The sequence below is a fragment of the Denticeps clupeoides genome, chromosome 17, assembly GCF_900700375.1.
Source record: "Denticeps clupeoides chromosome 17, fDenClu1.1, whole genome shotgun sequence".
Taxonomy (NCBI): Eukaryota; Metazoa; Chordata; class Actinopteri; order Clupeiformes; family Denticipitidae; genus Denticeps; species Denticeps clupeoides.
In genome coordinates, this window is record NC_041723.1 from 1069908 (window position 1) to 1097813 (window position 27906).

Sequence of the window (27906 nt, forward strand, 5' to 3'; positions counted from 1 at the left end):
TGTGTTATATAAACGCGCGTAATTTTTTGGCGCGCCGACTTCCGCGTCACGTCGTTGTACGTCACCGCGTCGCGTTACGTCACGCGTAAATGCGGGTGCGTGTTTACAAAGTCGGCTGGTGTCGCCGGGGCTCGGCGGCGGGTTTTTATAGATGTCGCTTGATACAGCAGCCCGTCTATAACTGTGTGTGTGTGTGTGTGTAACGCGTGTTATTTGTTTGTGTCACGCGTGAACGCGGTTGCGTGTTTAAAAAGTCGCCTGGTGTCGCCGGGCCTCGGCGGCGGGTCGCCTGCCGAGTGAGATGGAGGGTGAGGCCGGGAGCCCGGGGCTCTCCGTCCCCGCCTCGCTGCTCTTCGTGGCCTTCTGCCGGAAGCAGGGCTGCCGCAGCGAGCTGCTGAGGCGGGAGCTGCGGCAGCTGGAGGCGGCCTTCGCCACGGACTGGGGCTTCGGCTGCTGCGAGGAGGACGCGGGGGACGCGGTCCGCTTACAGGCGGACGGGTCCGGCCCGGAGAACCCGATTCAGATGCATCTTTTTGGGGAGCAGCCCGCCATTCCCCATCTGCGCCCAGGTTAGAATGAGTAATGGTGAATAGTTGAAGATGAGAAGGTGGAATGCAGGACATGTCTCCTGTGGGTGGGTTTTAGTGGGACTTGTGGACCAGGACCTGCTGGCCGTGGCTTCTGAGCTGATCCACATGGCGGACCAGCTGGACCGGGACGTGATGACCCGCGCCGCGGAGACGCTGCACAGGAACCTGAGCACCTCGGCGGACAGCCAGGTGGGTCCATAAAAACGACTTTTTTAAAAACTTTTTTTTTTAAAAATGATTAGAGTAAAAAAAGTTTATAAAATTGGAGTTTAAAGGTAATCTATTATGAAAATGTGACTGAGATGATTTAACATTAATACAAGTCCCTGAGTGTCTCTGTCTTGCAGTGGCTAGAAATTGTCATTCTTGGTCATTCTGCTTCACTGTTCAGAGAGCGGCAGCTCAGACGGTCGGATCTGGAATTTGTCCCCTTATGACGTCATAAGGGGAAAGGTTACCTCCCGTTTCTCATGCTTTTTCCGCCCCTCCTCTAAAACATGACCTCCACCGACCGTCATGGCTTCCAAACGTGCGAAGCATCGCAGTCGCTGTGTGTTTGGATGTAAACATGAGCACAAATGTAGTTTTTTAGTTCCGTTACGGAGACTCTGAAGAACCAGCTGGGTTCGTTTTATTTTTTTTTTTTTCTGGAAAAATGCGACTACCTGTCTGTACCAAACATTGTGGTTGGTGGACTGTGTTGATGACTCTCAACTACTATTGGCCGCTCTCCTCCTCGCCCCGCCTCTCTCCTCCTCATTAGCATTTAAAGCTACACACGGCGAAGCGGCGCGTCCTGGGAAATCTCACTGTGGGACTGGATCAACGCGGCTGTGATTCTGCACCAAGAGACGTCAGATACAACATTAGGGGACCAACACCACCGATATAAAAGCCAAAAAAGGTTGCCGGTTCGAGTCCCGGTCCGCCAAGGTGCCACTGAGCAAAGCACCGTCCCCACACACTGACAAGCACTTCACTTTCACTTGTCTTCTCAATGAAAATCATAAATATAAACACTAGTCAGGACATGTGGAAAGTCAACCAAACCAAAGAGTTTTATGTTTATATGTAATATCTGGAAAATGACCACACGATGAGTTATTTTCATCCGGAACTTTTTACAGTCCTATATTTTTCTGTATATACGTGTGTGTCTCTCTCTCTCTCTCTCTCTATTTATATATTTTTTTTAATAATTTCTTTTATTATCATTTCTTTTTCCCCCAGGGCTGGGGCGTGCACCTGAGCCAGGCGGTGGACGTGCTGGTGAAGCAGGGCTTCCCCGTGCTGGAGCAGCTGCAGCAGGAGCGCGTCTGCCTGGCCCTCACCCTCAGCCTGGTGAAGCGCGTGTGTGAGCGCACCCCCAGCCTCCTGCAGGACCTGCTCTGGATAGTCCAGGAGCTCCATAACTGACGTTATATGGAGGAAACGCTCTTCCTGGTGGAGGTTCTAGACTCCCAGGACTATGGATCGTCTGGTCCCCCCCCCCCTCGTGTTCCCTCACTTGCACTGACTGAAGAGGATAAATAGGTGCACATTTTTATGTCCGTTCATGTGGATTAGTGAAGCGGAATAAAATGTCTTATGGGTGAGTTAGGGCTTGAAATATTAGTTTAACACCCTGAAGGTTTTTGAAAGTTTGATAACTTTGTAAAAGGCTCAAGTTGATTACGTGACTTACGAATCACATTAAATATTGACATGAGGGTTTTATGGCAGATTTTGTGCGTGTACACTTTTTGTACACAGTGTGAAAGGGTGCAAAGATGAAATGTGGCACAACATAAAAAAAAAAAAAAAAAATTTAATGTTAAAATCGACAATGTTTGAATGTTTGATTTTGTAAAAAGCCCAAGTGGATGAAATGATTTATGGAATAAAATCTGGAAAAAAATATTGATGTGAGGATTTTTTTTTTTTTGGCTGATTTTTGTACACGTTTTTGTTAAATCCTATATGAAGCCTGGAATTCCAGTGGAGCTGCAGGGATGCAGCCTGAATGATTAATAATGCTCAGGCTGAGTCTTCCTTCCTTCGGCTGCTCCTGTTAGGGGTCACCGTGGCGGATCAGATGGTCTGCTTGGCAGCAGTTTTATGCCGGACGGCCTTCCTGACTCGATCCTCCCCATCTAACCGGGGTTGGGACCCGCGCCACGGAATACACGGTCACATTTCACCCAGCAACGCGGCGTAAAAATGACCCGCCTCCTCCTGCATACTGACATAGCATGAAACGAACCAGAGGGTCACCACAGCCACCACCACAGTTACAACTACAGCTTCAGGGATCTTCAAATGGACCAGTAGCATCATTATGGACACGTAATCTAGACCATGACACTGGACTACATTCTGGACTCCTCCAACCCTACAACTGTAGGACTTATTATTATATTGTACAAATCACCACCAGCCCGGCACTGACACCATTTGCAGGCTCACTCTACCCTGGAAGGGGGTCCCTCTCTCTATCACTCCTTCCCAACGTTTCTTCCCACCTTTTTTCTCTCTCAAGTGTGAAGTGTGGGGGGTGTCAACTGTAGGGCCTGTCAAAGCCCATTGAGACGTACTGTATGTGATTTTGGGCTATATTAGAAATAAATGTTGTTGTTGTTACTGATACTGAACCTGGAGCGGGTGATGCATCGTATTGGGGAAAAGCATGCATGGCCATATGTGTCCCTGAGCATGATGGTCCCTGATGATGTTGTGCTGATTTATGGAACGCTTTTTGCTCATTTCGTTTGTGCGACCGGTGTCAGCAGCACTTACTACCATCATGTCCCTGAGCAGGACACTTAACCCTGAGTGTCTCCGTGGGGGGGACTGCCCCTGTAACTACTGACCCTCAGTCGCTCTGGATAAGGGCGTCTGGTAAATGGCGTAAATGTAAATGCAGACGAGCCAGCGCAGGCGTTCTTATCGGTGGTTTCCTGTGTCACTCACCACAAGACCGGCCCAATTTCAACCGTTTTTAAATTGAGGGAGAGCCGTGCAAAACAACGAAGACTAGAGGAATCCCACAAACCAACTGAAGTGCAGAACCCATGCTTCGTTATTAAAACCGAAATACACGATTTGACTTGGGAATCTCGGTACCACTTCCGTGGTGTGATGTGACGGGTGGTTTGTTGAATTGTTGAAATGAAATTACTGGCTTGAACTCCCCACTTCCATAACGGCAAAAATGATTAACATATTACTTTATAAAATCAAAAAGCTCCTTCTACAGCGGTCCAGCCATAATCAACATGTTGACGTGCAAAACTCGCTTGTTCCTACCGCGGGTCCCCATCCTGGAACGCTGGGCACCGGGCGAAAAGCGCAAGACCTCGTTCACAAATTTCAGATTTTTTTATTTAGTGTCAGAGGATTAAAAACAGGTAACAGGCACGTGTGGTCAAGCTCACGCCTTCAGGTCGCTGCAAATCATTTAATCACTAAACTAAAATAAAACTAACAGGAACAAAAAAAAAGAGAATATGTTGGCATTTCAATAATTTAGTCTTTCGTAGTAAGAGGTCTACAACCACCAACATCTTAATTTTAAACACTTAATAAAACTAAATATGAGGGGAGAACGTCGTGTTGAGTGAGGAGAGTTGCGGTCACTCGGGTTCAGGACCGCAGAATTTCTACTTCTTCCTGTAAGCCAGGATGGCGCAGGTCACGGCCGCAATGGCCACCAGGGCGGCGCCACCATACAGGAAGGCTGGCAGGCCAGCGGGCTCTGGCTCGGCATTGGACTCGGGTTCCAGTTTTGGCTCCAGGGGTCCTGAGTGGACTGGGGGGTCAGCTGGTGGGGTGACCTCTGATCCTGCCGCCGGAGCCTGAGCGCTCTCCGGGTCAGCCTCTGGCTTAGGTTCCTCCTTGGTCTGGACAGGCGGTGGCGGCGGTGCTGGTTCTTCCACCACAGGAACCACAGCTGGAGACTCGGTTTGGAGTTCAGAGAGTGTAGATGTATTTACAAGGTGCAGCATCACTGGGACCTCGGACATAATGGCAGATTCAACTTCTATGGGTGTTGGTGAAGCTTCTAGCAGACTCGCTGGTGTCTCCACGATGACCACCGGCTCCTCTAGTTCCAACAGTGGCTCTTCAGGGATGAAGGGAGGAGTAGGAGACTTCCCGATGGCATCTCCTTCATCCTTAAGCTCCTCCCTGAGAGCAGCGAGCTCACTCTCGCTCCCCAGTACACTCAGCATGCTCTCCTGAAGCTCCTCCCCCTCGGCCAGCTGCTCCGCCTCCTCGCGCTCCACGTGAACGATGTCGGAGTTGGACGAGTTGTTCTCGCTGCGCTCCTCCGCCAGAGCCGCGCCCTCATTGCTGTCGAGGCTCTTGGCGTCCTCGGGATCCATCGCGCTCACGTGGGCCCACGACTCGTGACCTGATGCAGGGAAGCTCTCCGTCCGCCACGAGCCTGGCTCGCCGCCGTGCGCCGCCGTGGTGGGCAGCAGCGACGCGGGGGGGCTGAGGCCGTCGGGAGCTTGATCTCCGGACAGGATGTAAATGTCGTTGCTGTCCTCGGCGATGATCACACCAGCGTCCTCCGCCTCGTCCAGACTAAACACTGAGCCCTGAGACACAAGAGACAAAAACCGTTACGATCGCTCACAACCAGCGTGACCGCGTCTATTTTTCATCATACAGTTGAACACTTTTTTCCACATTTTACTATGTTAACGCCTTATTCCAATTTTTTTTACCATCAGAATTCTATACACAAAACACCCCATAATGACAACGTGAAAAAACGTTTACTTGAGGTTTCGGCAAATTTATTTCAAATAAAGCACATATAGTATTCACAGCCTTTGCCATGGAACTCAAAATTGAGCTCAGTTGCCTCCTGTTTCCTGCGATTATCCTTGAGATGTTTCTTCAGCTTAATTGGAGAGACAAATCTCTGCTGCTTTTGCAGGTCCCAAGGAGCACAGTGGCCTCAATCATCCATAAGTGGAAGAAGTTCAGAACCGGCCACCTAAAAGGACCGATCGGGGAAGAAGGGATTTAAGTCAGGAAGGTGACCAAGAACCTGATGGTCACTCTGTCAGAGCTCTTCGGTGGACACAGGAGAACCTTCTAAAACAACCATCTCTGGGCACTCTACCAGACAGGCCTGATTGGTGGATTGCCACAGATGGAAGCCACTCCTGAGTAAAAGGCACATGGCAACAGGTCTGGCCTGCCAAAAGGCACCTGAAGGACTCTCAGACCATGAGAAACAAAATTCTGTGCTCTGATGAGACAAAGATTGAACTCTTTGGTGTGACTGCCAGGAGTCACACCAGGCCTGGGTGGTAGTAGCCTAGTGGGTAAGACACTCGCCTATGAACCAGAAGACCCAGGTTCAAACCCCACTTACTACCATCATGTCCCTGAGCAAGACACTTAACCCTGAGTGTCTCCAGGGGGGGGACTGTCCCTGTAACTACTGATTGTAAGTCACTCTGGATAAGGGCATCTGGTAGATGTAGGCCAAGACCTTCTCAGCAAATTAAGCATGGTGGTGGCAGCATCATGCTGTTAGGATGTTTTTACAGAAAATCCTGGACGAACACCTGCCCCAGAGCACTCCTGAACTCAATTCATATTTCAGCAGGACAACGACTAAGCACACAGTCAAGATATCAAAGGAGTGGCTCTGTGAATGTCCTTGAGTGGCACGGCCAGAGTGTAGACTTGAATCCGACTGGACATCTCTGGAGAGATCTTAAAATGGCCGAGAGCCGACGCTTCCCATCCAACCTGATGGAGCTTGAGAGGTGCTGCAAAGAGAAATGGGCCAAACTGGCCAAGGAGAGGTGTGCCAAACTCGTGGCATCATATTCAAAAAGACTTGAGGCTGTAATTGTGCCCAAGGTGCATTGAGCAAAGGCTGTGAATACTTATGTACATGCGATTTCTCAGTTTTTACATTTTAATAGACTAGCCAAGGCCTCAAGTAAACGTGTTGTCAAAAAAAAACTTTGTCCTTATGGGGTGTTGTGCGTACAATTCTGATGGGGAAAAAAAAAACATTTAATCCATTTTGGAATAAGGCTGTAACATGTAAAATGTGGAAAACGTGGTGCAGAGTGAATACGCTCCAGACGCACTGTACTATTCTAATACTAACTGCATATAAAGGCCTCACCGGCTAAAAAAAATGTTGACCATAATATATCGAGCATCTGCACTGAAACGTTGTAAAATAGGTCTACTAAAGTTGCTCCGTTATGCTTGTGCTGCAGCGGCCATGGTTCTGATTAGGATAAGCGGATAAAGAGTGAGAGAGAGTTATAAAATATGGCAGAGCGAGAGACGCAGAGAGTGTCCAGAACGCCGTTTTAACCCCCCTCCACACCTGCAGGTGGCGCTGTTAAACACGTTGTTCTTCTCCAGCCTCGTCTTTTTTCATTAGAAACGTGCGGAAAAGATGTTCACCCTGGAACCCGTTTTAGAAAATAAATGTTCTGGGTACCCTGAGGACACAAGGCCAGACCGGCTAGAAATGTTCCCGTTTTCGAGCGTGCATTGTTACCCAACCACCCAAGATGAGGCTGAATAGTGAACGTCTGTATATTTGCACATAATCAATTCAGTCGGATAGGTCAGGTTATAACCTGACGTTGTCGATCCATCAGGCCCCGAGTCTACAGAACTACGGGTTTTTCCGTCCATCTCTGCTCCCGACACTGCAATGGATCCACTCGCACCCCATTACAGAATAGCATGGACGCGGCAGTAATAAAGTTCTGTTCGGCCTGTGTGGGGTGCGTGTGGCGATCCCCGAGATTTTGGCTGGCGTTGAAATCAGGAGTTTGTGTAGAGAGGCAGTGGCGCCATGAACTCGGTTCATGGTTTAAGCCGATTTTCCAACTCAAAACCACCCAATCTGGCATGGGATTACGGTGAAACGTGTTATTTTTGTTGGGTAGAATGTATTTGCGTCTGTAAAACGGCAATGTTAAATCAAATTTAGTCTTTTTAACTTTACGTGCAGTAAGTAATTCATATGCTGCCAGATCTTAAAAACCCATTTGTACCCAAAACTGCATGAATAAATATTCAAACCTTTACGGTAGCATAATTAAAGAATCAGAATTCAAACGTAGCCAATCTGACAGCGTGAAATAAGCATGCAGAAGATGATCAAGGACCCTCCCGATTGTATTTTCTACAGAGATGATATTTTATTTTTATTTCTCCCCACATTTACTATGCGAAATTCGTTAATACTGTGTGTGTGTGTGTGTGTGTGTGTGAGCGTGTGTGTGTGTGTGTGTGTGTGAGCGTGTGCTTGTGTTGGGGGAGGAGACAGCCCCTGGTAAATTATGTAACTGGTGTGATGCTGAACACAGCTGACGCTCCGAATCCTGACATGGCCGAGATCCCAGCATAATCCCCCGAACCACGCAATCGTTCCAGAAAATGTCCGAATTCAGAACAAAAGTGTGAATATTTCCGAGTTTTGTGCAGGACGATTTTAAAACATACTACATCTGCACCAATTGCTCCACAGCTGCTTCCATGTTGGCAGCGTTCCGGCTCCGCACCTCCAGGACTGGAGCGCCTTCGGAATAATTTCAACTTCACGGACCTGGACGGGGCCTGTGAGCACGTTCACGTGGACACGTTTATATTTCATCATTATAGATCAGTTATGGAAGCAGCAGGTCACATAAAACGACGCCCAGCTCACACTTCAAGGTCAGAGTGTGAGATATTTCGGACACGCGTGCACGTGACCCCTCCCGACAGGGTACGGAGTTCACAGGCCCACCGCAAGGACATTTTGTTCTGTCAGTCATTCTGTTTTCCGAAAATGTCTACGCGAGGAGTTTCTCACCACACACACACACACACACACACTCCCTGCCCTTCTAGGCCCTCGGGCTGCTTCACGAATCGCCGGTGTTGTTCCTGCCAAACCAAGTGGACGTGCGGTCGCAGACAACTCATAAAAAGCAAATCTACATGCAAAGCGTCCCGACCGGCCAGACGCTCGCCGGCGGCTGAATAAATGCAACGCTGATGAAAGCCTACGTTTAAAAATTTAAATTATAAAACCACAAATGTTCAATCAATAAATAAGAGTTCTTAATTCCCCTTTTACAGCAGTTCAAAAAGCAAAAATAACGTTGAGACACACGCACATCATACCTTATTTTCACCGCGGAGGGTAGAGGCTTCCCAAAGTCCACGCGACAACCAGTAAAAACAGAGAGAAGCCGAACGTCAGAGGAACGTTGGACCAACAAAGCGAGAGTGAGAATAAGAGGGGGAAAAAAAGGAGGGGAAAACCACACACACACACACACACACAGCTGTCAGGAGTAATGGAGTCTACGGTGCAGGGTCATCCACCCCCACCTCCCAGCCACGCCCACCCCTCCTCCCCACTCTCGCTGCGGCGTCTGTCCGTCCGCCCCACTGCCATCCGGGGCAGGAATGTGGTCGTATTCATACACTTTAACGTCCCATCACACACACGCACACACTGTGATTTAATTAATCCAACTCAATGAGTTCCTCCAATCAGCATTAGTATGGAGCGGGTCTTCATTGTCATGATGCATTGTGAACGATTCTGAATGAATCATTAACAGGCACCCCGGCACAGCACTTGAAATTAATGACAACACTTTTTACGATTTACAGAGCTCAATTTCGGCTTACAAAAACTACTAAATCAAGATAAAACGACTGTGTGCGATGTTCAGGTCATAAATCACTTTCACTTCAACTATTCCGTTTACTTTGCAGTTAAAGAAAATCCAGATAATTAAGACCTGGTGAGATTTCAATTTTGGCCAAATCATGATCATGATTATTATTTTTGTCTAAATTGATCAGCTGTAATAAGTATTAAGAAAGATTATTTAATAAAAAAAGGTCACGCCATATCGGGGGATATGGGCATTTTGGGAGATTTCTCTAAACGGACCCGGTCCTCCAAACCACTTGAAAGCTCCAGACGCTGTTGTTCACGGTCAACATGCAGGAAATTACTGGCTGGTGGGTCCAAAAAAAAAACCTCTGTCTCCCTCTTCAGTTCGGTCGTTGTAATACACAGACAGAAAAACCACACAGGAGGCCGTTCAAGAGACAGTAAAAGCCATGTACATACGCCTAATTTGACAGGCAATGTGTAAGCAGCACAAGGAACTAGTTTAAATATATGTGTGTGTGTGTGTGTGTGTGTGTGGAGGAGGGGTTTGGTGACACGGCGGTGGCTTTTGAGGACCGCTGTGTGAAGGGCACGGGAATGTGGCTATTTTCAGGTGCTTCCTACATTCACCAGGTCAAAGGGCAGCTTGACGGGACTTCTGCACAACAGAAACACGTTGGCGGCGAGTAATCCCAGAATTCCACTGGGCGGGGATGCGCCCCCCCCCCGTCCTCTGCTTGTCCTTCAAAAGCACCGCTGGCATTTCTTTTCATTCCGGCTGCTTTAATGCACGTTGAACTTTATTCTAACCACGTTTGTTACAAATAAATTCATCCTAATAAAAGGTTCTGTGTATACGATTCAAATGCAGCGCAAGTTTGAAAAATCTGTGGATTTTATGGTAAAAAATAGAACTGTGTCCCCTCTTCAGGGACACTCGTGAAATGTGCCACATTGAGCAGAGCGAAAGCGATCAACTGCAGTGGCTCGATGGAATCCCGGGATTAAATATAAATCTGAATATCACCACAAATCCAAAATTCACAGACCACCGTGAGATACATCACACGCCATCTTCTAGCATCAGTGCTGATGTCACACTGTGGACAGCAAGAGGTTCAGACCCACAAAAACTTAAAAAGATTTTAACTGTACACACCAAATATGTCAGAGATCTACTGAATTCAAAGAGATTGGGATTTTAAACACACTTTTCAATCAAAATTAACACACACACACACACTCACCCAGCCTCCTTGCTTTAAGATGAACTCAGTCTGGGTCTCCTCCAGGAATCTGACCCCCATCGACAGCAGAGAACCCAGAGCTCCGCCCCCCACAAAGAGCTCCTGCAACAGCAGTAAAGGCACCAAAACCTACAGAGACAAGAAAGGCACCATTAGATATATATTTTTTCTTCACATGCACGTTTGTGCACGACTGCAGAGGTTGCATTTGATTTAATTTCTCTTAAAAGTAATTAGCGCAGCAACTGTTGATAAAACTCAACCTTGCAGCCCTCATCATAGCAATCAGAGACTAATGTCATTAAATTATTACACTTTTAAATTACAAACGATTCCAACCTGAAGACACTGCAGAGTGAGAACAGCAAGAGAGAGACGGCGCGAACGATACGTGCAGAGCAGTCAGACTTCATTAAAGCTTTATTAGCATCTTGTATATCCAACCTGGTTCCAGCCGCTCTGTGTGTGAGAGCCCAGCTCCAGCACCGCTGACCTGAACCCCTCGTAGTCCAGAGAACTGAAACACACATCACATTTCACTAGGGGTGTTAGAAAATATCCATACAGCATTATATCGTGATATTTTACGTGGTGATATTGTATTGATGCGGGGACATCAAATATCGATATTTTTGTATAGAAAATATGGTGCTGGCTCAGTCATCTAAAAGCACCACACCAACCATATTTAAGTGCCCATTTAGTTATCTATCTTTTCAATATTATGCATTCGACCTTTTTTTCCGCGGTCCACCAAATCAATGTGTTAAAATGCAAAGACAATACAGTTAAAATTCAGTTCTGAGTTGTTTTGTCTGAATTATTAATGTAATATGATCCACCCGGATCGTACACAGCATCTTGTAGACCAGCTCTGTTTTTACATTTTCAGTGAAGTTCTGACATAATCGTATCGAGAGATCCTTGCCATTAAACACCCCTAGAACCCACACTCATCATTTATCAGATTTAAAATGCACACATGCAATTGATATGAATCTGGTGTGGATGCAGAATGATGTAGAAATTGATTTTTATTATTAAGATTGAGATCTTACAGAATTACATTAGCAATAACCATTAATTACAAGTGGTATAACATGACTTTAAATTTCCTGACTTTTACCGGACCTCCCGTATAAAGAAGTGTCCTGACTTCAGGTTTGTGTGCAGAGCAGAAAAGGGCATTTAATAGGTTTATAGAATTAAAAACTGCATTTATGTCATTGTACGTGCATCTTATTTCAGCGCGCTGGGTGAGCCAGTCCTGAAATTCTCCCTTTTCAAGCCAAATATCTGGAATTTTACCCTTGCCTGGCATGTTTGGTAAGTTAGCGAGTGTAAAGATGTATGTCGAGTCTCGTAAATATAAACCAGGTTTTGGTTAGTGCGCTATATGCTACATGGGAACCCTGAACATGACTCATGCCAGTTGCACGTATGAACCAGGCCCGATTCCTTTCTGCTGATACGAGGCTGGCAGGACGCCGTTAAAGACGGGGTTCATAAACTCACCTGCCGAGGAGCGTCTGCAGTACCGAGTCCAGGTGGGGCTGCAGGTCCTGGGTCACGCGGTCCCCCACCGCTGCCAGACTGTCCTCCACGGACCTCTCTGGGTCGGCCGGGGCGAACACTGGAGACAACTGAGTGTCGAAGCCTGTCGTGGAGAAAGCTGAAGCCGGACGGAGACAACGAGAACGTGTATTAGAGCCGTGACTCTGTCGACCACACAGACGAATGAAACTAATTGTGAAAGTGAAGTGATTGTATTTTCACTTCATATATTAAATAATATGAATGAGAATTAAGTAATGGTTTAATTGTGACTAACGTGCAAGTCCTAAACTGGTAAATATTTTTTTTTTTTTTTTTTACACGTTGGTGCCTGGGAGGAACACCGGTCTACTCACAGGCTGCGATGTCCTCCTGCAGGCGTCTCAGCTCGTCTTCCACCTCGCTCTTCATCCTGGAGAGTCTCGCCCGCTCCTCCGCCACCGACTCCACACCTCAAAACCCACAAGGTCACAACACATCATCAAAACCAGCCCAGACCTTCACAGGACACACACAGAAGGTGGAGGCGAGGAGACACGATTCACCACACGATCACTCTGGAGAGGTCCAGCGTTAAACAGGACGCTGTGACTTTCATACAGTGAATACAGTAATAAAGTATTCTTAAAAGCACACAAATCATCCAGATAAACGTGCTGATATGTAGAGTTGTTCTAGAAGAACTGGGTGTCGGTCTCTCCCAACTCTATAAAATAATGAATATAAACTCCTACAAGCATGAGTCTACAGATGGAGAACAGTATTGTACTGCTGCTCAGTCTCTTTCTCCACACACAGCACGTCACCGTTTCACAAAAATAAGGAAATTCTGTGCGAAACACGCTGGGTAAATCAATCTTTGATCAGTGTTCGACATATGGGGGCGGTTTACAGGGTTGTAAGAGAAATATTAGATTTAGATAGACTTTTCACCCATCAGCAGTGGCCGTTTTCCTCCTCTTCAGGTTTAGGAGTCAAGTAAAGGAGTCCATTTTTAATATTCCAGAAAACTGTACATGCTTAAATGTAAAGAAGCACCGAGTACCGAAACGGTTCTGTTCATAGACGAATTTGGAGCTAGTAGCCTAGCGGGTAACACTCGCCTGTGAACCATAAGACCCAGGTTCAAACCCCACTTACTACCATTGTGTCCCTGAGCAGGACACTTAACCCTGAGTGTCTCTGGGGGGGGGGGGGGCTGTCCCTGTAACTACTGATTGTAAGTCGCTCTGGATAAGGGCGTCTGGTAAATGCTGTAAATGTAGACGGGTCAAGTAAGAATTATTCTTCCTGAAGACTAAAAAAAAAAAAAAAAAAAGGATAACAGGCACCAGACATTCGATTTTTAATTTTTAAATCGACCCGTGTTCATAAAGCTGTGTTGCCAGATTCTTTTGGAAAAACTATGAGCATTGAAAACGATGAGCTCAGGCGTCCTGTCTCTCCTCTTTCAAAGGCAGCGACCCTGAAAACGCAGGCGGAGACGGGCCGCCTCTCCGGCACGCAAACGGAGCGATTCACGCGCAGCCAGGCGGCTTAGCTTTATTTCAACAGGGCCACCGCCTCTCTAAACAGAGGCCAGGCCGTCCTCCCCGGCCAGGAAAATCATCTAAAAAAATGGAGAGAATTCCAATTATGTAGCGAACACACATGTCTGCCAACCCAAAGTAAATGAGGAATCCTAACGCTGAAGCCAGACGTGGTCGTCCTATCTACAGGGACATGCACATGTTCAATAAATCTCACTCACACACACACACACACACACACACACACACACACACACACACCTTTAGCAAGAGAATCAGAACAAGCAGGAGCCAGGAATTCATGGCCAGTACATCTGTGCCTCCGAGGCATTTGGGGCCTTTACGCTTTTTACTGGACTCAATTTCCTCATTCCGGAACGACCCGCTGCAGTAAGGGGTGTGTGTGTGTGTGTGTGTGTGTGTGTAAGCAACTTGCTGGTAGCATTTTTCATATTTTTAACCTTATATCCTGCACCGGGTTGTTTTTTGTCACGGTCTTGTTCCTGCTCGTCTTGAGTCAGGTGCTTGTGGGGAAGTGCACCACTGGATTGGTGCGGAGATTGCACAACGCCGCGCCTCTGAAATCCACTCACACAAGTCTATAAAGGTGCTGGTGTGTGTGTGTGTGTGTGTGTGAGAGTGAAAGTGAGAGAGACACTTCTCTTACCCTCTGCAGAGGAGCCGAGGGCCGCCCGCCGCCGGGATGTGGGCAGGAGTCCCAGGTAGCTGAGGACCACGTACTTGGTCTCGTAACGGAACCCCTCGGGCACCGCCATGGAGGCGGGGCCAAAAGCTGCCATGTAACACCAGTTGGCACAAGCACGTCTACTCCCAGCTGGTGACTCCTACACACACACACACACACACTCAACAATTACATGTATGGCAGAAACAAACAAAAATAACTGTATTCCCAGATTACTGTTCAGGAATTCATTTTTTTACATTTTATGGCATTTACCAGACACCCTTATCCAGAGCGATTTACAGTCAGTAGTTACAGGGACAGTCCCCCCTGGAGACACTCAGGGTTAAATGTCCTGCTCAGGGACACGATGGTAGTAAGCGATGTTTGAACCTGGGTCTTCTGGTTCATAGGCGATTGTGTTACCCGCTAGGCTACTACTTATTTCAATATAAAGTTTTTAAAAGCGAAATTTCGACCCATGTCACATCTGGACCCGCTCTCGTTCACCTTAAAAACGGGCGGGGACGGGGTGATCGCGTTATAACAACTTCACACGGAGACGGGCGACAACGTCGCCCCGCCGAGCGGCGACGAGCACGTGCGCGGGCGCCACACCCACCTCGCGCTCCCGAATTCTGTCCCGGGGAAGCGACTCACCCGACCCGGTCCGCTCCGGTCCTCGCCAGAGACGCGACCCGTCCACGTTGCGCCCTAAGCCGAAGCCCGGGCGGCCATGATGGGGGGGGGGTCACGTAAATGGGCAACCGTTCAGGCGGAAGGTCAAAGGACACGGGAGCGCGACCCGGATGGGCAACAAGCGACAGTTCGCCGCAGTAAGACACACTGACAATGATGAACCCCGCGGTGCGCCACCGTGCGGTTTTTCTTTTTAAATGACGCGATTGCTTAGCGACGTAGGGCGCGCGCCGAGTGACACGCACGTCACGTCGTTTCAAACGTTACAAAAAAACTCGCACCACAACGTTCATTTGCTCACAAATACAGACAAACTCTACAGACAGACCCGTGGCCATCCTCTTTTTTTAAAAAAACGAAGGTTTATTTGTTAAAATGTCTCTTGTATTTGCTGAGCTTGTGCTGCCATCTTGTGGAGACCAGTGTGGATGGTCACTACGAGTCTACTCGGTTTTCACTACTGCTACTACTTTTTGACCATCACTGCCTTCATTGCACAAATATTTCTACATGAATTGCCTTTCCATATTGGTCCAGGATTTTCTTAGAACATACGATTAATAATCTATTATCTAGAAGCACGCCACGATAGTGGCTGATGATTTTAAAAAATATATATCTACGATTAACATTTTATTGAAGATTCATACGTTTTTTTTTTAATGTCACGATAGCAGTTTTAGTCAAATACAGGCCAAATTACCAAGTATTAAACAAAATTGAAAAAAGTACGAATCCCAATTTACTGCTTTAAGCACAGGCGCGAATACATACTGCGGTGCTCGAAGTGCGATAAATATCATGTAACTCGGCAATGCCAAATTCTCACCTGAATAGTTTTTTTTGGCGCGGAGCTGACAGGCTTTGGTTAGCAGTTAGCATTTCGCGCTGAGGTAAAAAAAAAAAAAAACACACATTGCGTTTCTCCCGCTCCGCAAAGGTAAATTTCCGCCGCTTGTGGCATATTCACATACACCGAGGAAAGGGTACTATCAATTATGACAGGGGGTTTTCTTCATTACTGCGCACAAACCAACGAAACTATGTGTTAAAAGTTCCGCATGTCAAATACGGATTAAATACTGGTTTACCTAACGACATGACGTGTGTAGAGAAGCCGTAATACGGTACTGTAGACTTTTCACTTTGGCTGGTAGTAGCCTGGTAGTAACCTAGTGGGTAACACACTCGCCTATGAACCAGAAGACCCAGGTTCGAACCCCACTTACTACCAATGTGTCCCTGAGCAGGACACTTAACCCTGAGTGTCCCCAGGGGGGGACTGTCCCTGTAACTACTGACTGTAAGTCGCTCTGGATAAGGGCGTCTGGTAAATGCTGAAAATGTAAACTTGTAGGACTTTATATTCATTATTTTACAGCATCCACATCATTACTACCACTTTTACATTTTAATCAGGAATATATTGTGTGTCTTACACCTTTGGACGGTCCCTTCCCCTTGCAAATTCACGGCTACTTTTTGGAAAGACAAAGCTTTAATCAGGTTCACTGCTAATGAAAACTACTGCGTGGTGCTGTGTGTGTTTTAAAGGTCACAGAAGAAGCCGTTTTATTCATATCCAACACCAAATGAATGAAAAGCCCCACGTCCAAAGATGCAGAGCAGTACGTCTTCTGTTAATGGTGACAGGTGAACTGGCTGAACGGGATCCGGTCACTTTTGACTTTTGAGCCTTTGCTTCTGTCCCAAGTGGCCAAGACGGACCTGAGGCTGTTGCTGGAGCGCCTGGAGTGTCAGACGGCGGCTCCGGCCACTCAGAAGCAGGCCCTGCTCGCGATCTGCTCCGTCTGCCAGCGGCACGGTCAGTGTGTGTTGCACCGTTCGTCCGCACGTCAGTAAACGCGGGCCGGACGTCCGAGCGGGTGAGTTGTGTCTCCTTGTGCCCAGGTGAGGACGTGGAGTTCTTCGGCGAGATCGGAGGGGTGGACTTTGTGTCCAAGCTGTCCCGGTCCACCACTGACCTTGAACTCAGACAGACCACACTGTTCACCCTGGCCAGGCTGGCTGATTCCAGTGGTGGGTGTAAAAAGTATTGTACCAGCAGCTGAAAATGATCCCATTCTGACGTTGCTCAGAAGATCTGCTTCATTCACATATGTTGTTATAGAACGTGCAAATTTTAGTCTATAATGCAACATTTACCTACAGAACGTCTGCGCAGAACAGCGCCTGAACCTGTGTGGAGTGCAGGATGAGTCCCTACACTGCACTGCCCAGAATATCAATTTTACTTGATGCCACAGCGATAGAAAGCTAGCTGCAGTCTTTAACCAGTAACCCAGTAAAACAGGTTGTTCTCCCATTCGTTTCTGTAACTGTGGTGGCCATGAAAACAGAGATCTGCACCTGGTCCTGCTAATGAAATAAATCAAAGGAAGGGGTCAAAATAATCGTACATTATGGGATTTTTTTAATTATTGATCGTACAGAGGGTAGAATTATGGTACAAATACGATAATTATCGTATGTCTGGCAACACTGGAATGTGGGATCACTCTTTATTTCTCCTTCTGTCTCGTAGCGTATTGCAAGCAGACTCTGTGTAATGAGGAGACGTTCTCTGACCTGGTGGACGTGCTACAGAGGGACGTTCCTGTGACGCTGAGAAGAGCTGCCGTTTATATGCTGAACGTGCTCGTCTCCAACAACAGTAACAGACACTGCGACAGAAAAACATTCCTGACATGTCAAAAAATGATGATGTGCTGCAGAAACATATTTATCAAACAGAAGCATGACATCTCTGGGGCGGTGGTGGCCTAGCGGTTAAGACCGCCAAGGTGCCACTGAGCAATGCACCGTCCCCACACACTGCTCCCCGGGCGCCTGTCATGGCTGCCCACTGCTCACCAAGGGTGATGTTAAATACAGAGGACACATTTCGTTGTGTGCACCGTGTGCTGTGCTGCAGTGTTTTACAAAGACAATCACTCTCACTTTAAAGAAGAGAACCAGTCGCACATAAATGCGAGGTATTTGTGTTGATGATTAATGTGAGAATACCGTTTGGTTGCAGGGTCGGGACAGGTGTTTGCCCACAAGTTAGGCTGCATGCGCGTGCTCCTGGACCTATTCAGGTTCGGACTAACCTGAACTCTGAACTCTGGCACAGATGCATGACCTTTACCCCCCCCCTGCAAGTATGGCACTGAATGGGTGTGTTGCAGGTCCAGTTTCCCACTGTCCCCTGAGGCACATGCTGCAGGCGCGCCTCGGGACGCTCAGCTCTGGGTTGCCGTGTCCAGCGCCCTGTGCGGCTGCGTGAACAATCCACAGAACGGTATAAATGCGTATGTGCACGAATGCAAGCATGTGCTTCCTGGTGCGGCTCTTATTGCCGCGAATCCTTGTTTCAGAGGTGAACCAGCGTGTGTGTGCCAGCGTGCTCCCGCTGGTGAGTGCTTGGCTGCGGGAGGTGTCCGTCTCCAACGCGGAGCTGATCCCACCTCTCAGTTTCTTCATAGCAATGACCGTACACAACAACGGTAAAAAAAAAAAAAAAAAAAACTTCAGTTATTAGAAGATTTTCACCGTACTATTTTGGAGGCCTTACTGGAAGAATGCCACGACTGTGTGTTGTTTCCCAGCCTACGTTCAGGAGTATTTCTGGTCAGTGGGGGGTTTGAATAGGCTGTGTGCGACTCTGTCTGACCTGACCTCTCAGGGTGCCCAGGACCCCCGAGCCTGCAGCATGGCTATCAGGATGACCAAAACACTGTCTGCCTGCATAGCAGACAACCGTATGTGTCATACACATTTTAAAAGAAGCGTGATTGTTATAGACAGTTTGTGTGGTTTTAGCGTCTGACCTCTCCCTGTTGTTGTTCTTGTTGTGTCCGTCTGCGTAGCTGTTTTAGCGTCACGCCTCTCTCGGCTGCATCTGGTCCCTGAGTTGCTGCTGCTGCTTTCCCGTCCTGCCTTGGAAGGCAGAGAGCAGCTCTGTGTTCTCATCACCGTAGGGATCTGTACCGATGCCTCCGGTGTGTGGATGATCACCGATAGCTGATCAAATCCAGCTCTGTTCCATCCAGTTAACGTCACAACATAAAGGGTTGTTGCTGTTAAAACTCTTCTGCTTTTCTTTGTTTTTTTTTTTGACAGAAGATCATCAGGTCCAGCTGTTGAGGAACGGAGGTCTTGCTCTCCTCATCTCCCTGCTGACTGAAAGTCAGAATGATGAGATCAGAAGGGCAGCCACCTTCATCCTGCAGACCTGCAGGAGCATTAGTGAGACTACACTCTACGACCACACACATGCTTCAGCTTTCAGTAGCTGTTCACATACTGTACCGTGCTTTAACCTGTTCAGCCGGGGTCCTTTTTTAAATGGACATACCCACAATATCTCTGCAATTGCATGTTCTATTATGTCATTTTTACTTTATGAGTGCCTTTTTACAGAGATTTGTCCATCTGAGAGAGGCAACAGAAGCAATATTCCTCAAGTAACCAATAGTACTAAATCTAATTAATAAACCTGCATCAAACATATTGCAATAAAATAGAAAAGGGAGCATTAGTATGAACCAGAAGACCTGGGTTCGAATCCCACTTACTACCATTGTGCGGTAATGTTTTTGTCTTTTTTGGGGATCTCTCGGCCCCCAAAAAGGACAAAAATGGGGGCTGCCGATTGATTTTGAATTTATTTACTGTCGGACATGGAGTTTTTTGGTGATGTTCGTTTATGTGCGTGTCATTGTGTTTTGTTTAGGTAGTTTTCATTTTTGTTTTCATTTAGTTTTTTTTTTTGTGTGTAGCCGAGATGCTTACTGCTGGACTAGGCACTTCACATGAAGTCCAGGGTAACCTGAGAAGCCACTGGAGTTCAGCTGGAGAACTCTTGCACAGAATACAACACCTGGAAAAACAGCAGCAGGTGTGTGAACGTGTTTAGTGTCTGTGTTCACTTGTTTCACTAACCATCCCATGTCAAGTGTCCAGATGCTCCCACTCGCCCATCTCAGAATTGACAGAAAAATTTCAGAAGGTTCACACTCTTCCCAATAGGAGAAATTCATTTTTATCATAGATAATTACTAACTGAATACAGTTTTTTTTCTTAATTGCAACAGAAATGTAATGTTTCGTAACAAGTTCAGTTTAAATTTCAAAGAACTTTATATGTCCCCGAGGGGCAATTTAGAAGGCACGGTGGAGCAGCTCACGTATAACACTTGTTAAATGTCACAACATATGACACAAGTTTCAGTTTTCACTCATATGGGAGCTCCAATATTTCAATATGTGTAGATTGCAGTCCTTCAGATATAGCTTACCACTAGTTAAATCAAGTTAAAAGTTGGTGAGTTAAAAAAAAAAAAGAGTGAAGTTATTGTGATACACAGCACAGCACATGGTGCACACAGTAGTGAGCAGTGGGCACCATGACAGGCGCCCGGGGAGCAGTGTGTGGGGAAGGTGCTTTGCTCAGTGGCACCTCAGTGGCACCTTGGTGGATCGGGATCCACTAATTTTTAATATGTTGAAAACAGACATCTACAACATTACATTTTATGTTGGTGGAGGCTGACATTTTTTCTATAACATGCCAAAAATGGATCCAAATTTAAACATTTCTAAACCTTGATATCTGTTCATAGAATACAACGTCCACAGTATGTGTGGGAAGTTGTGTGTTAATTAATAAGCCTCTGCCTTTCCACAGTCCTTTAAATGTGCTGCCACCGAGTGTACAGTACTATTTTCGAGCAAATTCAAGCCTCCAGAATTCTATGATAAACCAAAAGCACACCAAGGTTAATTACAAAAATATTTTGTTCATGGCAAATTGGGGCTAAAAGTTGGAGAGCGCTATAGTGTGGCTGCTGATGTTCTGGACATTTCAGGCCTCTGATCAGCATTGGGGAAACAGTATGAGAAATACGTTCGGCCCTCCTCTTCCTCTACCCTCCTCACAAATGCCGGTCAGTCTCTCAGAGGAATTCTGCCAGGGGACACCCGTTTGCAGGGTGAAAGGTCACACGGAAAAGCGCCACAGGAGCACAGAAGGCGTGGCCATTGAGGTTAACCCATTTCAATCCTGATACACACAGACACAGAAATATTTTTTGACAATGTGAATGGGATGTGGAGGATTTTGCGTGCATGTTTTTTGTAATGTATGCGTGTGCACAAGCAGGCAGGTACTTCCCACAAGCCTCCAGCGAAAGAGAGGAAGAGGCAAGCGTCAGAAGGAGAAAATAACACAGGGCAGGGTGGAAAACACATGAGTGTTCCAGCCGCGCTGTCCTCTATGCTTCCTACTAGACGAGGAAATCACACAGAGGACATCAGCTCCTGGTCAGCAGAGGGAGACAAACACACAGACTGGTGAGACACACACACACATGCAGACGCAGTGCAAAAGTGAGACACACACACACATACACATTCTGTGGTGTTGTAATGAGTGTTTACTGTGTTGCAGCGCGGCCGCTCCTCATGCGGCTTCTCCACAGCACAAACGCAGGCTTCTCTCTGATGGTATCCTCTACACACACACACACACACATACACACACACACATATAAACAAAACTGATGTTTGAAATTGTGCTTTACACACACCACATTCCTCTAACTATTTAACATTCTCTTTCTCCACTTTTTGAGAGTATTACACAGCACTCTTCTGCACCCACACCCTCGGGCACTGCTTGATATGCTAGAGAGGAAATGAAAGTGCATATTTTGGCCCATCTTTTTCCACTCTGTCCCTCAGATGAGATGTCCATCTGTTCTGAACTCTTGGACTGTGAGATCAAGCATGTCCTGAAAAGCCCCGTGTCCGTTACCCAGAATGCACTGCGGTGTTCGGGTGAGACAAGACTTCCAGCTCAACTGCAGCATGACTCGAACGAGTGTACTGGATGGACTGGAATGCTGGAGGGTCCACGCCAGCTGCGTTTTTAACATCTGAACCACCACAGACAGATCGCAGTCCCTTAAAATGTTACCGTACCTGAAAATGGCAGTAATGTGTCCCTTTTTTCCCTCTCAGGTTGTGTGTTGCGTATGTGTGAGGTGAACAGTCGCTCGTTTGGCGCGCTCTTGCGTTCCAGCAGGTTCAAGTGTGAGACTCACAGGCTGCTTCTCGGAGCAGACAAATGCTACCGGGGTCAGCTGGCACACTCGCTTACACGTGCGCACAGGAACCACTCACTCCCCGATAAGGCAGCACGCACTCACAGCTCCGCCGGGCCAGCGGGACACTCCGAGCTCGGCCACAGGCCCGGCAGCGGCGGGGACCACACCGACGTCGGGGAAAGCCTCTATCGCACACGCGGAGTCTTGTGCACACCCGGTGGCGGCGAGAACGGCGCAGGGAGCAGCACGGCGTTCGAGTTTCTCAGAAGTAAGGGGCCACTCTCCACTCTCAACACAACTGGTCACTTCAAAAAAATGTCAATATGAGATTTAACATCAGAACCTACTACAGAAAGTCAGTAAGGCATTTGGGGGTCATTCAGGGCCTGGTAGACACTCGCCTATGAACCAGAAGACCCAGGTTCAAACCCTGCTTACTACCATTGAGTCCCTGAGCAAGACTAATCTTTTTTATTTGATGCTTCTCGTTACTCTTGCACTGCACGTGTCCCGTGCTTTTGCCCGGTTTGTCAACTTCACAGACGTTCACTTTACATCAGTATTTTATGTTGTTTAAACGTTACATGTAGCACCAGGTTCCAGAGAAACCGTCTACTGTTTTACCGTCTATCGCGTATGTAGCTGAAATGACAATAAAGCTCAACCTTCGAATTCAAGTGAAGTGAAAGTGATTGTCACATGTGACACACTGCAGCACAGCACACGGTGCGCACAGTGAAATTTAACCCATCACCCTTGGTGATGGGTTAAATTTGGTGAGCAGTGGGCACCATGACAGGCGCCCGGGGAGCAGTGTGTGGGGACGGTGCTTTGCTCAGTGGCACCTTGGCGGATGGGGATTCAAACCAGCAACCTTCTGATTACGGGGCCGCTTCCTTAACCGCTAGGCTACCACTGCCCCTCTGTTCGGCATGAATGTTCTTTGGTTCTTACCGGCTTGACTGTATTCATCCTACTGAACTCACAGATTTTGTTTCTCTATTTTCAAAGATGCAAATCTGACTCCGCTGAAGAGGCCGTGTGAAAAGAAGGGTAAGAGAGGGCTTGTCCCGCCCCCCACATGTGTGTGTGTGTTTGTTTTACATGGCCTTGGATTTTAATGAAGGGCATAAACCATTTCCGGAGGCCAGTATCCTCTGGGGCTTCATCTTCCTCAAGAATCCTTGGAAAGACTGATGAATATGTGTCCGATTGTGTTGGCTCAAGATGACCCCCTGTCCCTCGTGGTCCTCGTTTCTCAAAACACAAGGGGCGGTGGTCAGTGCTGCTTCCTGTAACTCCCGCGCTCCCTCCGCGAGGCTTCAGTGGCGATTTACTTGTGAGGAACATACGCAGCATTTACATTGGCATACAAAAGTTTGGGCAACCCTTGCTAAAGGCAGACTTCTTGGGCCCACAGCTGTGAAGGAGAGAAGGAAAGGAACACAATCTGTAACAATGATGTGAAACGCCTCAAAATCTATGATGGAACACCTCAAGAGATGTCCAACTTAAACATCATGGAAGAAAAAAATGAGAAGCCTGTAGCAAGAACAAAAACAAACAGCTGAAATTGCTGCAGCTGCATTCCAGAAGCTGTTTACAGGCTTCATGTTGGACGTAACTGTCTGATGCTGCTTAAACGTTGAAGAAACCTCTTTTTTTTTTTGGAAATCTTTACTTTACTTTACTTTACTTTATTTAGCAGACGCTTTTATCCAAAGCGACTTACAATAGGAAGACACCAGCAATTCTCGTTCAATTTCTATAGAATATCGAGTTTACAAACTAAGAGCCCTGATAAGGCTTAGACTTGTCATTGAAGAGCATGCTCGGAGATTGTTGGGTGCTAAGAAAAATTATAATGTATTTATACATTTTGTATTTGTTTGTTCAATGTGTACGCATGTGCTTGTGTAAGTGTTAGATTTGTCTGTAATATTTTTGGAATAAGAGGGTTTTCACCTTCTTCTTAAAAGTGGTGATAGTCTCGGCTAGTCGTGTGGAGGAGGGCAGGTTGTTCCACCAGCCAGGGACAACAACAGAGAACAGAGATGATTGGAATCGGAGACCCCGTGAAGAAGGAATTTTTAGTCTCCTTTCGTTTGCCGATCTGGCGTGCAGGAGTGTAGCTAGGTAGTAGTGTGTTGATGTAGGAGGTAGTATTGTAGCTTCTGTGCAGGAGTGTAGTTAGGTAGTAGTGTGTTGATGTAGGAGGTAGTATTGTAGCTTCTGTGCAGGAGTGTAGCTAGGTAGTATTGTGTTGATGTAGGAGGTAGTATTGTAGCTTCTGTGCAGGGGTGTAGCTAGGTAGTATTGTATTGATGTAGGAGGTAGTATTGTAGCTTCTGTGCAGGAGTGTAGCTAGGTAGTAGTGTGTTGATGTAGGAGGTAGTATTGTAGCTTCTGTGCAGGAGTGTAGCTAGGTAGTAGTGTGTTGATGTAGGAGGTAGTATTGTAGCTTCTGTGCAGGAGTGTAGCTAGGTAGTAGTGTGTTGATGTAGGAGGTAGTATTGTAGCTTCTGTGCAGGAGTGTAGCTAGGTAGTAGTGTGTTGATGTAGGAGGTAGTATTGTAGCTTCTGTGCAGGAGTGTAGCTAGGTAGTAGTGTGTTGATGTAGGAGGTAGTATTGTAGCTTCTGTGCAGGAGTGTAGCTAGGTAGTAGTGTGTTGATGTAGGAGGTAGTATTGTAGCTTCTGTGCAGGGGTGTAGCTAGGTAGTAGTGTGTTGATGTAGGAGGTAGTATTGTAGCTTCTGTGCAGGAGTGTAGCTAGGTAGTAGTGTGTTGGTGTAGGAGGTAGTATTGTAGCTTCTGTGCAGGAGTGTAGCTAGGTAGTAGTGTGTTGATGTAGGAGGTAGTATTGTAGCTTCTGTGCAGGGGTGTAGCTAGGTAGTAGTGTGTTGATGTAGGAGGTAGTATTGTAGCTTCTGTGCAGGGGTGTAGCTAGGTAGTAGTGTGTTGATGTAGGAGGTAGTATTGTAGCTTCTGTGCAGGGGTGTAGCTAGGTAGTAGTGTGTTGATGTAGGAGGTAGTATTGTAGCTTCTGTGCAGGAGTGTAGCTAGGTAGTAGTGTGTTGATGTAGGAGGTAGTATTGTAGCTTCTGTGCAGGAGTGTAGCTAGGTAGTATTGTGTTGGTGTAGGAGGGCGCAGTTCCATTTACAGCCCTGTAGGCAGCATCAAGGATTTGAACTCAATGCGAGCAGCTACCGGGAGCCAGTGGAGGGAGGTAAGAAGAGGTGTAACATGGGTGTATTTTGGCTGATTGAAAATGAGACGGGCTGCCATATTTTGGATCATCTGGAGTGGTTTTATGGTGACTGCAGAGGCTCCAGCCAGGAGAGAGTTCATCAGTTCATCTTTTGCTCACAGCAACTGTGGCCAGACTTTTGCATGCCACCTGAAAGCAACATCACACACAAGACCTGCTGATATGAAATGATGTTATTTGTATGTTTAATTATTTGATCATGGTTGCCAGGTTGGCCGGTTTTGGCGGATACTCAAGCAGTTTGATTTGCTGTCATTCATGTAAACCGAATGCCTGACCTACCTTATTATTTATTTATACATAACTTCCGTATTTCTCTCGTTTGGCACTCATATATAGGCAGAGAGAGGAAGCCCATGATGATGGGTGGTGGTGGCCACAATGCTGACTGGCAGCTTCAGAAGGTAAACTCAGTCCACACTGCATGTGTCTGTGCTTGGATTTACTCTTTAGGCATTTACCCTTATCCAGAGCGACTTACAGTCAGTAGTTACAGGGACAGTCCCCCCCCCCCCGGAGACACTTAGGGTTAAGTGTCTTGCTCAGGGACACGATGGTAGTAAGTGGGGTTCGAACCTGGGTCTTCTGGTTCACAGGTGAGTGTGTTACCCGCTATGGCACTGCCAGCCCATGTATTTAAGCTTTTTATGCTTTTAATTATTTTAGATGTTTCTAGGTGAAACGTTCCTTTGGAGCTTCCACAGCACATCACAGATGGATCTTTCCTCAGTCTGGACTTGCATGTTTTTATGTGTGTGTTTAGAGAGAGCGGAGGAACTTCACTGAGCTGGAGTTGGGGTATCTATGCAAGGGTGTGCGAAGATACGGTATGAACTGGAACTCCATCCTGTGGGCATATCCCTTCCACCCCTGCCGCACCAACGTGGACCTGGCGCAGAAATACCGCAGGCTGCAGGTGCGCATAATTGGACATGCGTAATTAGAAAATGTATAATTGACTCTTGTTTCCATTTCTCTACTACAGAGAGCAGGAGGAGCGCCGGGGTTGGACGCAAACGTGTGACGTTTACGAAACGTCCTGTTTCCTTCATGTTTTATTTCAGACTATTTAAATGATCAGTTATAATGTTTTTTTTGACTGAAGGATCTTTGTACATTACAAAATAGAGCTGCAGCGGCTCAACGTTGCCCTTGAAACACTTTGATTTTGTGTGTGTGTGTGTTGAATAATTGTGGTCTGGAAAGCACCCCGGGGACACAAACCTCAGTCCCAGAACAAAGCACGTCAGCCCTCGGAAACATTCCCACGTCCTCATGCGATCCAGGGCTTACGCCGAGCCCAGAGAGAGCTCGGGTTTCACCCCTTTTCTTATCCAGTGGAAACCAGGCACTTTTACATTTACACCGGAGAAGAGCATTCTAATGAGATTAAAAAATAAAATACAAATACATGTCCGCCTTTAAGAAGCAGTTGAAAACCCTTTTATTCAAAAAAGCATTTCAGACAAATCTAACACTTACACACGCTCACACTGCATCTAGCACTTAATCCCCGAGCATCCCCGAGTTCGGCCTTATCAGGGCTTTAAGTTTTTGTTAACTCAAAATCTACAGAAATCGAACGAGAATTGCTGGTGTCTTCCTCCTGTAAGTCGCTTTGGATAAAAGCGTCTGCAAAAGTAAAGTATTTAATGTGCGCGTTTTTCCAGAGGGAACAGACTGTGGCCTGGACTAGACACGGAGGGCAGAAAGTCTCGCACACGGTGATTTATTTATACGAAATGCAGGCATCGGACCATCCATTTCCTCAAAGACCTCCTCCTTGTGGAAAAAATGCTGCCCCCACCATCCCTGCAGTCCCTCAGTCTGAAGGGAACTGTGTGTGTGTTGGAAATCTCCCACTTGGCCTTCTGTAGAAACTGGATGGAGGGAAAGAAAAAGGAACTACAGACTCTGGGATAAAGCAACATACTTTAATGGAGAAATGCAGGTAAAAAAATGGCTAGAGAGCACCGGAGTGGCGCGCCTGAACGGTTCAGGAGACCCCTACACCCCCAAACTTTATCAATTTGGCTCAAAGACACATCCAAAATTATAGAAAAAAAAAAAAAAAACCCTCCCTCCCTTCTGTGTGACGCAGAATCCCCCGCAGGTTCTTGACTCGGTGCCTCGGCAGGGTCGCAGTGACAATTCCCCTTAATAGTGGGGCAGTGCAGGACATTTCGTCCCCCCCAGCAGTCCCTTCAGAGCCGCTCAGATAAGTTCCGTGGACGTGCTGACCCCAGGTTCCGGCCCTTGCTCCAGGTCCGATTCCGGAGGGTTCTCCACGCTCGCCGCAACTTCATCCGCCTTCTTCGCCTCTGCTGCCATGGCAACATGCGTGGGCACCACGTCCTCCGCCTCGCGGTCGTCGTGGTCAGCCGTGGCCGGAGGCAGGGTTTCTGAGGCGTCCGGGGTGACGTCCTTCACCGTGGGCTCTTTCGGGTCCTCCTCGGACCGCTCTTCTGCTTTTGGCTCAGGGGGGTTTGCAGGTTCCTCGCTCACCTTCAGGGCCGACATCATCGAGCCCACGGCCTCCACCGCCCCATCGGACGCCGCCCTGA

At 47.2% G+C, this 27906-nt stretch overlaps 2 protein-coding genes across 8 annotated transcripts; one reads left to right on the top strand and one right to left on the bottom strand.

The window, feature by feature from the left end:
- Nucleotides 1-3928: 3928 nt before the first annotated feature.
- On the bottom strand, nt 3929-15111 carry LOC114767247 (bcl-2-like protein 13). 2 transcript variants are annotated; one of them, XM_028958842.1, is made up of 7 exons: nt 14884-15111; nt 14244-14421; nt 12404-12499; nt 12009-12165; nt 10938-11010; nt 10494-10622; nt 3929-5170 (listed from the first exon to the last, which is right to left on the bottom strand). In XM_028958842.1, the coding sequence occupies exons 2-7, from the start codon at nt 14374-14376 to the stop codon at nt 4229-4231; spliced, it is 1530 nt and encodes a 509-aa protein (XP_028814675.1). In that variant the 5' UTR covers nt 14377-14421; nt 14884-15111; the 3' UTR covers nt 3929-4228. The 2 variants fall into 2 exon arrangements, with proteins under 2 accessions (XP_028814675.1, XP_028814674.1); XM_028958841.1 differs by having other exon boundaries at nt 14922-15110.
- LOC114767246 (telomere repeats-binding bouquet formation protein 1-like) lies at nt 14912-26502 on the top strand. Of its 6 annotated transcripts, XM_028958838.1 has the most exons (17): nt 15024-15097; nt 16515-16588; nt 16675-16785; nt 16872-17000; nt 17506-17634; nt 18833-18964; nt 19086-19211; nt 19745-19863; nt 20834-21010; nt 21127-21317; nt 21415-21470; nt 21708-21803; nt 21987-22340; nt 23084-23125; nt 25682-25746; nt 26106-26258; nt 26328-26502. In XM_028958838.1, exons 2-17 carry the CDS (start codon nt 16579-16581, stop codon nt 26364-26366), a joined length of 1929 nt encoding a protein of 642 aa, XP_028814671.1. In that variant the 5' UTR covers nt 15024-15097; nt 16515-16578; the 3' UTR covers nt 26367-26502. The 6 variants fall into 6 exon arrangements, 5 of the variants coding, with proteins under 5 accessions (XP_028814669.1, XP_028814670.1, XP_028814671.1 ...); XM_028958836.1 differs by lacking the exon at nt 16515-16588 and having other exon boundaries at nt 14912-15097; XM_028958837.1 differs by lacking the exon at nt 16515-16588 and having other exon boundaries at nt 14912-15097; nt 19089-19211.
- Nucleotides 26503-27906: the final 1404 nt, after the last annotated feature.

Excerpts from the sequence above, each read along its gene's own strand:
- LOC114767246 (XM_028958836.1), top strand. The coding sequence starts at position 14,998 with ATGATGGGGGGGGGGTCACGTAAATGGGCAACCGTTCAGGCGGAAGGT. Across the intron at positions 16,786-16,871 it reads CTCCGTCTGCCAGCGGCACG|GTGAGGACGTGGAGTTCTTC; the intron begins GTCAGTGTGTGT and ends CCTTGTGCCCAG. Across the intron at positions 17,635-18,832 it reads CGTGCTCGTCTCCAACAACA|CTGTTTTAGCGTCACGCCTC; the intron begins GTAACAGACACT and ends CCGTCTGCGTAG.
- LOC114767247 (XM_028958842.1), bottom strand. The coding sequence starts at position 14,376 with ATGGCAGCTTTTGGCCCCGCCTCCATGGCGGTGCCCGAGGGGTTCCGT. Across the intron at positions 12,166-12,403 it reads GCAGGAGGACATCGCAGCCT|CTTTCTCCACGACAGGCTTC; the intron begins GTGAGTAGACCG and ends GTCCGGCTTCAG. Across the intron at positions 10,623-10,937 it reads CACAGAGCGGCTGGAACCAG|GTTTTGGTGCCTTTACTGCT; the intron begins GTTGGATATACA and ends TTGTCTCTGTAG.